General features: G+C 43.9%; 1 protein-coding gene across 5 annotated transcripts in view; it reads right to left on the minus strand.

Annotated features, from left to right (window-relative positions):
- The window catches only part of NFKB1 (nuclear factor kappa B subunit 1), a 188,573-nt gene that overhangs the window by 27,380 nt on the left and 146,496 nt on the right, over positions 1–14,697 (minus strand). For all 5 annotated transcript variants that reach the window (XM_068231566.1, XM_068231574.1, XM_068231591.1 and 2 more), the window contains 6 exons: positions 12,299–12,403; positions 11,756–11,847; positions 9,968–10,106; positions 8,235–8,399; positions 5,830–5,910; positions 1,057–1,203 (listed from right to left, as the gene is read on the minus strand). In XM_068231566.1, coding sequence (XP_068087667.1) covers positions 1,057–1,203; positions 5,830–5,910; positions 8,235–8,399; positions 9,968–10,106; positions 11,756–11,847; positions 12,299–12,403 — 729 coding nt within the window. The remainder of the gene's footprint in view (positions 1–1,056; positions 1,204–5,829; positions 5,911–8,234; positions 8,400–9,967; positions 10,107–11,755; positions 11,848–12,298; positions 12,404–14,697) is intronic.

The following is a 14,697-nucleotide window of genomic DNA, read 5'->3' on the forward strand; positions in this document are numbered from 1 at the left end:
CCAAAAGCAATACAAGAATAGCAGGAGTTAGCTGCGCTTTCCAATCAGGTTATGCACATCCGGATCCAATCTGTCTCTATGAAGGAATTGTGCTCATAGTGTAATAACCATCACGAAAAATGGTAACATTTAAAAAACATACATACAAAATTTAGATTTCTCCCAAATTAAAATGCACTATAAATTACTTTTTTACTATATCGCTGTTGCAGTATGAAAAGTAGTAGTGAAAACCTTACAGATCTGAGAGATTTTAGACATCATCTACACAAAAACGCTGGCCAGCCTACCTTCTCATTTACACACTTTTTTTTTGCAGTTGGACTGAGCAGCTGACATTCAGTAGTGCTTTTGAAAGTAAATAAAACCCCGAAAATACCCCATGAGGAGATGGACTAGTCCAACACCTATCAGATCTGTAAGATTTTCAGTACCTACTGCAAGTGACAGGGACATAGGAAAGAAGTAATTTATATTGCATTTTACCCTGGGAGCAATGCACATTTTATATGTATTTTACATTTTACACATTTTTGTAAAAAAAAAAAAAATTAAAAAAAAATGTTATGAGTTATTTCTAAAGTTACAATAAATCATACACAACAACCCAATGGTCTCCCCCAGAGCCAGGCCGTCCCCCACCCTCAACCACAAAAACAGGCAGCATGAAAATCAGCATAATTAGATTACTTTACATACAGAATACAAAGCCAAAGTCACATGTCTATATGGAACACAGACAGCTATTTTTTTTATAAAATCGGTAGGTCCGCATTCCTAGAGGATTTGAAATCAGCAATAATGATAGCCAGGGATAGTCGTCCTTTAACGGAACATTCATTCCACCTTTGTGCACCTGATATCAAACCATATGCACTACCTTATTATTAATATTTTTATTTTTTGCGAGAGAGAGAGAAAAAAAGAGAGAGAGAGAGAGAGAAGATAGTTTACAGTCATATCTATATAGGAAAAATGTCAGCTGAAATGCTTATTATGGACAGTAGGCCATCTTCACAAAGAAATGTAACAACTGTTGTATTGTTTTGCATTTACCAGATACATTGCAGGCTTCCACTTCCTCCCTTGTAGGTTCTGTGTGAGCATTGCTCTCAGTACATGAATTCTCCAGGCACTGCTGTCCATGAAGGGAGCAGGTAGCTTCAGCTCCTTCCTGTATTCCTTCACACTGGGGCTGTAATACTGAGAACACAGAGCAAGTCATTTACTTGTTACACAGAGCTTGCCTTGCCACAGGTGTCAAACACAAGGCCAAATGCGGCTCTCGTTGCCACTTTATGGGCCCTCTAGAGCTTCAAATGTGCATCATTGTGAGCAGGGGCGTAACTAGAAATCACTGGTCCCCCCTGCAAAACTTTGGCTGGGGCCCGCCCACCCCCCGTATAGGTGCCCGCCCCCAGTATAGCCAGGTATAGATACCCTCAGTATAGCTAGGTATAGGTGCCATCAGTATAGCCAGGTATAGGTGCCCACAGTTTAGCCAGGCATGGGTGCCCCTAGTAAAGTCAGGCATGGGTACCCTCACTATAGCTTGGTATAGGTGCCCTCAGTACAGCTAAGTATGGGTGCCCCCAGTTTAGCTAGGTATAGGTGCCCCCAGTATAGCCAGGCATGGGTGCCCCCAGTTTAGCTAGGTATAGGTGCCCCCAGTGTAGCTAGGCATGTGTGCCCTCAGTATAGCCAGGCATGGGTGCCCCCAGTTTAGCTAGGTATAGGTGCCCTCAGTATAGCTAGGTATAGGTGCCATCAGTATAGCCAGGTATAGGTGCCCACAGTTTAGCCAGGCATGGGTGCCCCTAGTAAAGTCAGGCATGGGTACCCTCAGTATAGCTTGGTATAGGTGCCCTCAGTACAGCCAAGTATGGGTGCCCCCAGTTTAGCTAGGTATAGGTGCCCCCAGTATAGCCAGGCATGGGTGCCCCCAGTTTAGCTAGGTATAGGTGCCCCCAGTGTAGCTAGGCATGTGTGCCCTCAGTATAGCCAGGCATGGGTGCCCCCAGTTTAGCTAGGTATAGGTGCCCTCAGTATAGCCAGGCATGTGTACCCTCAGTATAGCCAGGCATGGGTGCCCTCAGTATAGCCAGGCATGGGTGCCCCCAGTTTAGCTAGGTATAGATGCCCTCAGTGTAGCTAGGCATGGGTGCCCCCAGTTTAGCTAGGTATAGGTGCCCTCAGTGTAGCTAGGCATGGGTGTCCTGAGTATAGCCAGGCATGGGTGCCCCCAGTTTAGCTAGGTATAGATGCCCTTAGTATAGCCAGGCATGGGTGCCCCCAGTTTAGCTAGGTATAGGTGCCCTCAGTGTAGCTAGGCATGGGTGCCCGCAGTATAGCCAGGCATGGGTGCCCGCAGTTTAGCTAGGTAAAGGTGCCCTCAGTATAGCCAGGCATGGGTACCCCCAGTTTAGCTAGGTATAGGTGCTCCCAGTGTAGCTAGGCATGTGTGCCCTCAGTATAGCCAGGCATGGGTGCCCCCAGTTTAGCTAGGTATAGGTGCCCTCAGTATAGCCAGGCATGTGTACCCTCAGTATAGCCAGGCATGGGTGCCCTCAGTATAGCCAGGCATGGGTGCCCCCAGTTTAGCTAGGTATAGATGCCCTCAGTGTAGCTAGGCATGGGTGCCCCCAGTTTAGCTAGGTATAGATGCCCTCAGTGTAGCTAGGCATGGGTGCCCCCAGTTTAGCTAGGTATAGGTGCCCTCAGTGTTGCTAGGCATGGGTGTCCTGAGTATAGCCAGGCATGGGTGCCCCCAGTTTAGCTAGGTATAGATGCCCTTAGTATAGCCAGGCATGGGTGCCCCCAGTTTAGCTAGGTATAGATGCCCTTAGTATAGCCAGGCATGGGTGCCCCCAGTTTAGCTAGGTATAGGTGCCCTCAGTGTAGCTAGGCATGGGTGCCCGCAGTATAGCCAGGCATGGGTGCCCGCAGTTTAGCTAGGTAAAGGTGCCCTCAGTATAGCCAGGCATGGGTACCCCCAGTTTAGCTAGGTATAGGTGCCCTCAGTGTAGCCAGGCATGGGTGCCCGCAGTATAGCCAGGCATGGGTGCCCCCAGTGTAGCTAGGCATGGGTGCCCTCGGTATAGCCAGGCATGGGTGCCCCCAGTTTAGCTAGGTATAGGGACCCTCAGTGTAGCCAGGAGGGGATGCAGCGCATGAAAGGCGAGCGATGCCCACACACAGCGGCAGGGAGGGGGGGCCACTCCCCTCCTCCCTCACCTTGGGCTCCCCCATCAGCACTTCCTCCTCCGGCATTAATTAGCAGCAGTAGCGGCGGCGGTGAAAGGGAAAACAAACTTACTACTACGTTCCACGCCGGAGAATCTTCTCTGTAACAGCGCCCGATGACGCTACTTCCTGTTTACACCCCTGCCGCTACTTAATGCCGGAGGAGGAAGCGCTGATGGGGGAGCCCAAGGTGAGGGAGGGGGGGAGTGGCCCCCCTTCCCGCCGCTGTGTGTGGGCATCGCTCCCCCTTCATGCGCTGCGTTCCCTACTGGCTCCTGCCCCCCAAAACGGCCCTGGGCAGGGCCCCGCGCGGCCGCATCTCTTGCAGCCCCTATTGTGACGCCCCTGATTGTAAGCAGTAAAACGACAGCGCACTGCCTTTTTGCGGTGAGATGCAGCAACAACCCATGGGACCCTTCAGCAAAATTACCATGGGGCCCCCTCTTGGCATCCAAACCCCCTCGTGTGTCTAGCATCTTGCCTTGGGCTACATTTCATCTTTAAAGAGACTCTGTAACAACAAAAAGATCCCCTGGGGGGTACTCACCTCGGGTGGGGGAAGCCTCAGGATCCTAATGAGGCTTCCCACGCCGTCCTCTGTCCCACGGAGGTCTCGCTGCAGCCCTCCGAACAGCCGGCGACTGTGCCGACTGTTCAATTCAATATTTACCTTTGCAGGCTCCAGCGGGGGCGCTGTGGCTGCTTTCGCTCCGAAGGAGGCGGAAATACCCGATCTCAGTCGGGTCCGCTCTACTGCGCAGGCGCCGGAGACTTGCGCCTGCGCAGTAGAGCGGACCCGACGGCGATCGGGTATTTCCGCCTCCTTCGGAGCGAAAGCAGCCAGAGCGCCTGCGCAGGAGCCTGCAAAGGTAAATATTACGTCACCGCTGTACGGAGGGCTACAGCGAGACCCCCGAGGGACGCAGGACGGCGTGGGAAGCCTCATTAGGATCCTGAGGCTTCCCCCACCCGAGGTGAGTACCCCCCAGGGGCCGTTTTTTCGTTACAGTTCCTCTTTAAGATTTTCTGCTGAAGCAGCCTTCACTACTCTGCAGTAGGGGGAGGTGCTGGCTCCCCATGTTCACTATAGTTATGCCACGTAGTTTGGGACTGTTCAATACATGTGAAATCTTCGTAAACAGTTTGGCCCGCAGCTTAGACTAGGTTTTAGATGTTGGCCCCTTACGTGACTGACGTGAATTTGACACCCCTGCACTATAGAGAGGAAACTAATAATGTGTGTAAAGGTGTCTTCTGACATTATTGGTCTCTCTTATGGTGCCCATACACGGTACAATAAAAACGTTAGATTTTCCCATTTATTCGACCAAAATTATCGAATAAAAGTCGAAAAGAATCTTTTTTTCGATAAAAAAACCCCAAACAATTATCCCATTTTTTTCAATAAAAATCTGTTCGGACATGTTGGGAAAATCTTTATATTCGATAGAATGGAATAATCGAAAGAAATTATCTAATCGGAAAAAATTGTACAATGTATGGGCACCATTACAGTGATCCATTAGGCAGATCACTTTCACTAAACTGGCTATTGTTATTGTAGGAATGTCTGAGGAAGCTCCCATAGCATGGCATTGCTTGCTCATCCTCCTACCCTCTCCATGCAGCAGTACACAGGAACTAAGTGAGGTCAGTACAACCCAGGTTCTTTCATCCTAGAGGACCTGTGAAGGTCTATTTGGACAACAAGGTTAAAATGTGTACACTTAGTTTTATGTTGGTGTGAAAATGTATTAGTACATACACTCTGGGGGGCCATGAGTCAGGGAGAGAGGAGAAAGACAATGAGCCACCATCCACCTCCTCTCACCCTGACTGAGGGTTGCAGCGGTCTTCATTTATTTGTGACATGAGTATGTGCTATACAATTTCTTACTCTGTACTACCTTCATTTTTTATTGGTTTGTACTGTATGTCACTCTATCATCACATTCATTTATTATTAATGCCATGGGCATATTGTTTTACACTAGCTCTTTTTGCGCAAGCACTGGCACTTTGGTTCATATCTTTCTAGGTAGCATTACAGAATACTGATATATCAAAGCCCGGTCTCTCCAATCACCCAGTTCTGGATCCCATTGATCCAAGACTGGAATGCTGCATAGCCAATAGGGTTATTTGTAGAGCGAGGCAGCTGTTTTACTGCATATTCATAGCGGGGGGGGGGGGGGGGGGGGGCGATACTGGGGGTTACGGTGCACTGTTTGTGTGTGCATTTTAATTGGTTTTACCTTGAATTACCATCTAATCTATTAAACGTACTAAGTGGTATATGCCTACTTTAAAAGTGGACTCATGAGTTGAGAACTGCATTTTCTTAGCTGTTCATCTGGGTTCTGCTAGGACTTCCTGAGTGGGTTTTCTATGTGATCTGGCAGTAATTTTACCAGGATGGCCTGTCCTGGGAAGATTTGTCACTGATTCAGGTTTTCTGCAGCTGAATACGATGGTTTTCACTGTAACTCACTTAAATCCCAGGGTCTGGAGATTTCTCTGTAACACTTTCCTGAATAATATATTTCACTAACTTTCCAGATTTTCTTCTTAGGTGGTAAATTATACCTGTGTTGGAGTTCATGGTACCAGCATGAAAATTCATCCCGCCGTAGTTATTGCTGTAGTTGAAGGTGGAGTAGTTGTACCCTGAAGATAAAATATTGTACGTTAAATAGTTTTCTGACCATGCCATCAGCAAGACATCTGATACTGAACTACACTAAACTGTGGCTTATTACCATTAATTATTTCATTTGTTACTTCACAAGCTAGTGTAGTTACACCGTGACTAAAGGCTTGCATTCTAGATTAAAGTGGAACTAAACGCAAAACTTCCTCTAAGCTCTAAACGATATGTCACAGCATAACAACCTATAGGGGAAAAACATGTCCATTGCAAGTTTTAACTTCCTGCCCATTCCTGGGAGCACAGAAAGGGTAAAGCCTCACTGTTTACTTATCAGATAAACGTGCACACAGCTCTCAGCCATGATTCACAGCTGCTGATACGAGCTATTTGGACAGGATAATATCCCTAAACACACACAAGACACTCAACAGTGAATTTCTTAGCAACTATATGTATTTTCGTTGTGAGTCGTGCAAGAGTTCTGGTCCGTTTTCAACTAGGCTGAGGCGGTCAATAACAACTGTTAGCCTGAATGGCCCAGCAAAATTAGCCTGAATACAGCAGCCCTCAACGCCTTGGCCAGCAATTAGAGAGGCGGACTGATACAGCCAAGTTCTGGACACAAGCACTGTTCTGCTCTGTCAGCCCTCTTGCCCCTTGCACAGCAACTGAACTCATCACTAGCTTGGAGGCTAGTGACACGTCTATACAGCCTTGTCCCTGCTCTGTGGCCCAGGCAGTTCTTGTACAGGTGTTCAACGCTTTACTTTCCATAATGCAACACTGACAAAAGACGGGGAAAAAAAATCAGCCTTCCTTATATTTCAGAAACTACTGAAGCCCGAATGGTCAGCATGACAGCCAGTGGGAAGCCATTTAAATGGGGAGAGTGATGGTTGGTAGACTGTATTCCCCTCACCCGTTTTTTGTTATGTATTCTTGTCCAGCAATACAAGAGTACAAAAAAGCCACCTCTGCCTGGTGTAGGGGTAAATGTTGCTACATTGACCCGGATTCACAAAACTACTCAACCTGCCCTACTTTTTTCCCACCTTATCTATACCGGATCTTCTGAGGACCCAGCTAGCAGAGAAGTACTAAGAATTATACTGCATTAGTTGTTGTACTATTTACCTGTGCATTTAATACTATAGCAAATTACAATAATAATATGTCCAAGATATAACAATCACACATTAAGAATCCTAAACATACAGTAAGCTAAAAGTCAGTATGCTGTATATGTTCCGATTTCATATGCTGTTATACAATGTGTAGGCGACAAGATTGATTTAAATGGCACTTTGTACTGTAGGCCTACTGATCTGCAAGATCGCATTTCCAGCTTGCCTTTTTATTACTGTATTGCAGTCAGACATCACATGCTGCCCTGTTGCAACTTGTCGAGCCAAACTTAGATTCAACTCCAACAGCCAATCACAATGCAGCATCCCTTTCCTGTTGAACAATTTACAAGTCACAGTGGATTGGTTATTTTTATTGTGCATTCTTATGTAGCACAAGCTACAGCATGCAGCAAATAGAATGATTCTTACATGGTTTCCCGAGTAGGTAACAAACCAGTCACATCACTTGAAGAACGCATTACTTTTCTGTGATTCAGTGTGCAGAGGATGTAAACAGTACTAACTCAGTGAAGATTTCTTGAATGAAACCTTTCCTCTGATACAAATACACATGCATTTTTTATGGCTCTGTTAGTGGCAATCTGTGTGTGAATTACATTTTTTCTCCACTATTGAAACTTTGTGCACCCTGTTTTTTTTACTCAAACCGAAAGTGGAGAAAAGAAGCATCAAATATACCCTGCGGTGGAGAAGGCTTCACTGATAAATATTTTTGATTAGAAGATGGTGAACAGACATACCACTGACTTACGCTAAAGTGACTAAAATGACTAACCGGCATATAGAGACACCTTATTTTAGCTTTCCAATCCTTCCTAAGGTGTTAACTTCCACCTACAGAAGTGAAAATAAATGTTGCCAGGTTTTTTCACTGTTTACAAATGTAGTCATATGGAAAATACTGACAAATAACGGGTAATGGAGAACTGTCCAATGTACACAAAAAAGGGGATATTCAGACTATCAGCACATTTAGAAATGTACCCAATGAAAAAAAGTGACCCTACTAATAATACATTGCTGCCATAGGTTTCTCCACTACATTAACAAAAAATAAGTTAAAAAAACCTATAGGTTTTGCACAAAATGCAGAATATCTGCCAGAGAAAACATTTTTTAATACTTTGCATGATTTTATATCCGCCCCAATTAATCTACAGGAACAATGGTGAAATATTTCTTTTTAGACTTACCACTTGCAGATCCTGAACCTCCGCCAGCACCATATATACCTCCTCCTCCACCACCACCTCCTCCACCACCACCACCGCTACCTCCAGATCCTGCTCCACTGCCACCAAAGCCATCAGAAAAATTGGGCATGATTTTCAGACGCTTTCGCAGCACTTCTTCTTTGTCTAGTGAAGGTAGATTACATTTTTATCAGTAAGCAAATTATGAGCATGAATCACAACAAGGGAAACTTACTAAGATAAACCCAAAGGCAGAACTGAAACAAGTTACCATAGCCACCAGTCAGATAGATGGTAAATTGAAAATAAATAAGAGCAGAAAAGTGGAGCAGCTGCTCTGGATAACCAGTCTAGTTACACAAGTTACATGAATGGAAGTTTCTGAATGGTGATCTTAGGCAAGTGCTACACTTGGCTCCGGTTTTCTTGAATCTGCTTCTTATAATTAATTTCCAGCAAGTCAAGATTTACAAAGGTGGACAGACAGAGGGTACCAATTACAGCCCAGTGAAAAAAAGGTATTGTGGCACCTAAAAAGTGATTGACTGAAAAGCAATACTCCAATATATACCCGAGGGTCCCGTCATCAAGCAAGGACAATTAAGTTACAAAAATGCTTTCCATACACAGGAGAGCCGCAACTACAAGGAGGGTAAATTAAATACAGTAATGCTTCCTGCGCAGAACTCTGCATTGGAAGAGAGGGAAGGGAGCAGAGCCCAGAGACAAAATGCTGCAAGGGGAGAGGGAAGGAGAGTAGCCTAGGGACCTCTAGACTGGCAGGGATGTCGGGGATTTTCCCTGCCTGATGTCACTAATTGTCCTCAGGATCTTAAGTTATAATCCCTGCCTCATTTCACTAACTGTCAGCCAACAGGATCCCAGCATTGGCAGACACGCCACATCCCTGGAAGTTTAAGACTCGATGTGCTGTGTATCCAGGATGGAGCAGTGAGATCTGTGCCTGTCACCTTGGCCATATGTTCACACACTGTTACTCAGCATCTTTCCAATAGTGCATTGTCAGCTAAGACTAAACGCTAGCCAGCAGGTGTGCTTGTGTTTTGAGGGTGTGTATTCACTGGGGTCGGTCCATCTAGTTGGGCTATTGTGCGTCATGAGGTCCCCTCGATTCACATTTTTAGGAGGTCTGGGTTCACCCTCTGCAGTATACCCTGTACCCGTGACAGAGTTGAATAAATACCCTGCTTTAATACAGTTTTGATCAACTATTGCTTTTTTTTTTTTTAGAAGCCTACAATCCAATTTCTGCTTCATATCACAAACTGTCCTCAGGAGCTTACAATCCAATCCCTGTTTCATGTCACTAACTATCCTCAGGATCTTACATTCTAATTCCTGCCACAAGTCACTGTTTTCAGGAGCGTGAACTCTAATCCCTGCCTTCTGTCAATCACTGTCCTCATAAGTTTACACTCCAATCCTTATCTTATGTAACCATCCTCAGGATCTTACAATTTAATTCTTGCCTCATGTCACTAAAGGTGATTAGAGTGTACGATACTACGGACAGCTAATGACATGAGGCAGGGATTACAACTTAGAATATTTTTTCCTCGTTTCCTCCTCTAAGCTTAGGTGCATCTTATAGTGTGGAAATAGATGCCCTTTTGTGTCAGCTGTACTTTAATAAGTTCACTTTAAGCTTTCCCATAACTAGCATGTAGTTTGGTATATTTGATTGATTGGTTATTTCACCATACAGTTTTTACCTTTTATTTCTGGATAATATAGGAACGGTTTGGGCTCGCTGGTCTCATAGTCGGATTTTCTTCGAAGTTGAACGAACACAGACACAGGTTTTATGATATTAAGATTCTTGTATTTAGGAGTTTTAAATACGATCGCAAACTAAAAAGATGAGCAAAAAAAACCATTACTGTATGTTTTGACATTTACATGTTACATAGTTTTCTAGCAGTCATGGCTGTGGCCTATGTTGGCTTTACTTATTTCTTATGGTTCTGACTGCATTTGTGTGCACTAATATTTTAAACAATCGTTAAAAAGCCTAAATATGGCATTGTGAGGTTTCATTGCAAGGTTATGTGGGTATGTGGTCATATTATTCATACAATAAATCTCCATCGCAAACCTAAAACCTCCAGACCAGTCTTTGATATGTTGGTGTTCAAATTTCAGGTTATTGAAATTGGGATAACTGAATTCGCCTGTCACCAAACTTCAGCACCCAGAAATGTAGACAAGGTCAGGGTGAGTTCACTTACTTTATATCGATGGATGCGTATGTGCATGGTGGAAACTATGCAGATTTGCAATGGACTGTAACCCAAAACTAGTTATTCTTAAGTACTGGCCAGTAAAGGGTATCTACTAAAAGTAGCAACTTATGTCTATTCACCCAGTCCCATAGCATTTTCCAAGAAATTACTGGGACTCTACAGAGTGGATGGGCAAGTAAAACTAAACTATAAGATTGTGGGAGTGAAAAAAAGTTGGGATGGGGAGGAGGAGAGGTAGTTAAGAGCTAAGCCTTATACCTCATACACACATGTGAGGCATATTGCCCACCGGGGATCAGGATTCGATCCTTTGGACAACACTGCAGGGCTGAGGTGTCGCTAGCAATGTACTATGCTGCTATACGGGGAGGTGGAGATCTGACAGATCGGCGTGGGTGTGACGCCATCTGGGAGTCAGGTGAATGGGGAGAACAATTCCACACCTCCATGTCCCCTAAAGAGGAGGTGGATTATTTTATTTGACGGTTACGGTGCAATATTAACCATTTATGCCAACCAAATGGCCACCCCCACTGATGTAAATAGGTAAAAGAAGTAATTTGTAACTCCTTACCCATTTCCCATCAAGGATCATCACTATAAAGACTACCACTGTGTAACAAAAAAAATGAAATATTATGCATTCTTTTAAAGTGAATGAGAACTGCATTAAGAAAAAAATGAAGCAAATACTTACCTAAGGAGAGGGAAGGCTCTGGGTTGTATAGAGCTTTCCGTCTCCTCTCTCGGTGCCCTCTATCCTGTGCTGGCTCCCCCCCCCCCCCCGTTTCAATCCCCCCCGAAAGGGTATTTGGAAGTCTTCGGGAGCCGTGTCCTCCCGAAGACGTGCGGCTCCATACTCCACAGGTGTGAGCGTGCAAGAGAGCGTGCTTGCGCAGGTGCAGTACAGGGCCGCCCTTCTTCAGGAGTACTCGGGCTCCCTGAAGACTTCTGAAGCCTCCTTCGGCCGGGTAAAGCAGTATTTGACTAAATTAGTCAAATACTGCTACTGGGCGAGCCAGCACTGGAACGAGGGGACTAGGAGAGGAGCGGGAAGGCTCTATAGGACCCAGAGCCTTCCCCTCTCCTTGGGTAAGTATCTGTTTCATTTTTTTAAATGCGGTTCCCATTCACTTTGAACATTATTTTATCAAATCCTAGCAATCACTTATCCTTATAAATTCGGCCCAATAACATTCAGATTATGTTAAAAAGGATGAACTCAATTATTGGATTAGCCATAGAAACCATACATACCTGTCTGTGAACATCTGTGGGTGAGAAGTCACCAAATCCTTCCCAGGTATGGCCATTCTCATCTTCTTCATAGAACCGTATTTGAATATCATCTACAACAAATGTAGCAATTACTTCATAAAAAAAGGGAATGTAAACAGATTTTCTGCTGATTTAAAAAAACAAAACAAAACAAAACAAAAAAAAAAACACTACAAGAAGCCCAATAAACCAGAAGATTACTTTACTGTACAGACATAATAGCTACAGTTCATAAGAATGAATAAACATTTTTTAAGGGGATTATTAGTTTACTGTATCATTTGTTTACTGTATGAGAGTAAATGGCTTAATTTGGGAATTTCATTTGATAGGCATTTATTTTGCCACTAGATATAGTGATGGTATATTTTATGCTTGTTCAGAGAGCAGATATAGCAATTCTACAAGAAGAGAGTTCCTTGGCTTGCACATCTGTATCCGCTGTCTCATATTTACTAATGGCTGGTAACAGTACACATTACCATAAGAAACAAACACACAAGTTTAAAAAGCTGCACATACCCTTCTGAACTTTGTCACACAGAAGATAAATCTCTTCACCTCCTGTCACACATCCAGAAGTTCTGTCCATTCTCACAATTTTCAGATTGGATGCATTTGGAGCTTCTGCCAAAAGTAAGACCAATAGATCGTCAAACACCAAAACATTTAAAATCCTCTCGTCCAAATGTGACATATAAAGTTATAAAAATTTACATGCACAGAAAATTGATGTAAATTGTACCGGGCATTACACAAAATACATAACACACACTTTGTCGTTTGCGTATCCTGTGTTATACAAACACACACACCACATACATTAATCATGTAAATGATAACATACTCAGCCAAGCGCTGGCCAAGAGCATTATTCTTGTGCAACGCTTCATCTGCCTTTACACTCTCCGCTGCCTCACAACTGTATTGCTCATGGACCAGCCGGGGACTTTGCTGTATTCTGATGGCCCTGTGTAGGGGTCTGTGGACATTCCCGCACATTGTAGTTTCAAGATTTGGCTGACACATCATCCTAGACTATGTCTGATGCTTTACAGTGTCGGCCATTACTCTGACTTGTGATCTATGCCAAATTGGAACCCTTCATCGGGACTGGCAGCCTAGCAGAGTGAACGTTGACTGGTGAGAAGATACATACACATATGTTCTTTTGATGCTTGCAACCAGCTGCTTGTTGGAACTGTGTCTTACTTTATCCACTTTGCTGATGTGGGAACTATAACCTAGCACACTAATACACTAATTATCCTGCTGGAACTCTGCAGATCAGTGCGACCCCATCCCCTTAACTTTGTTGGTGTATTCTGGCCAGTGTTGGTGTATGTGTGTCGGTGTGGTGGGATGGCCATCTCGTGTTTTGAAATTTACATTTTCATGCATACTATTATTTTGTTGAATAAACTGTTTTGATATTTTTTGAAATGAGTTGTAGTCTGTACTCATTGGGATTACCTGTAGCCCTATTGCCTCTCCTTTTTTGTGTGCTACTATACTCAGCCAAGCGCTGGCCAAGAGCATTATTCTCCCCACACCTGCTGTTACACACCTTGTGAAACGCTTCATCCCCCTTCCTCCTCACAACAGAAGGCTCGTCATGTGCCTGTACAACCTTTGTCCTGCAATGATGCCTAAGGCAGGGCTGTCCAACTCCAGTCCATGGGCCATAGCCATGCTAGTGTTTAGAATGGAATGAGGAATGTTCTACTTGGTGAACCTCATCTTTCCTGATTTGGTCCCATCAATTAAACTGAGCTGTGCCAAAAATGTGTGAGGACCTCGGCCCTTGAGGACTGGACTTGGACAGTACTGGCCTATGGGATAGAGTCCGGATCCCTGCTGGTCAACATAACTGGTACGTTTCCATGAGGTTTTAGTCTCCTAAAATAAGTCTGTCATTTTCTGAAGAAGACTTGGGATTACAAATATTATAAAAGGGATGGGGACAATCGTCAAACCTGTTTTTAGTTTAAAATATACCCACCAGTTAAAGATGTTCAGTAATTCTTCTGTGGTACCTATCTTACAAAATCAGCTCTGATGGTGTGAAATAATTGGAAGTGTGCATACATACAAAAATCTATGTCAGCAACAAGAGAATTGTCCCCTATTGCTCATGGTTTAATCCCAGTCTCTACTGCAGAAAATTGAAAGGACTATATATACCGCTGGCACATTTTCCACAGCACTTTACTAAGTGCATTGAACAAGTAAAGCCAATCAGGCAAACAGTATGTTTTTAAATTGAAGTAGGAAACCAAAGTACCTGTAGAGAACATATGAATTCCAAAAACAAAAAACAAAAAAAACCTGGTTCAGCAGTTAATTGCTGCCGGTCTTCTTGCTACAGACTTGCATGTGCCGCTCACATATTCCATCTCGTTCCTCAGTCTGAACCCAGTCCCCAGCACTGACAAGAGTACCAAGTGGAGAGCGGACAATTCTCCCCATGAAGTCATGCCTCAATACTGACTTACTCATACAGTTATCATATTTGCTTTTGTACACACATAATATTGTCTGTTTACAAATTTCCAAAGTGTCGTTTTTCTTGATCATGAAAAAAAGGGATTTAAGGGAGCTCAGGGAAAATTAGTACAAAATTTATTGATGCGTATAACATTTTGTACTAATTTTCCCTGAGCTCCCTTAAATCCCTTTTTTTCATGATCAATCATTTTCAAGGTGAGACGGGCATCACAAATAATATGTATGCTGCAGGTTGATATCCCGTGTATGGAAGTGTTTGTAGTTTTTCTTGCCCTGAAAGCTGGCATTGCATTTTATTCCTTTTGTATTATAACTGCTTTTTATTATGTATTAAAATCTTCTAATGAGCTATTCTGAACACTGTGTGTGCCTGAAGCAGTGAAGTTTCTCAGAGAGTGTTTGTTTACATTCCA

The sequence above is a fragment of the Hyperolius riggenbachi genome, chromosome 1 (assembly GCF_040937935.1).
Source record: "Hyperolius riggenbachi isolate aHypRig1 chromosome 1, aHypRig1.pri, whole genome shotgun sequence".
Classification (NCBI taxonomy): Eukaryota; Metazoa; Chordata; class Amphibia; order Anura; family Hyperoliidae; genus Hyperolius; species Hyperolius riggenbachi.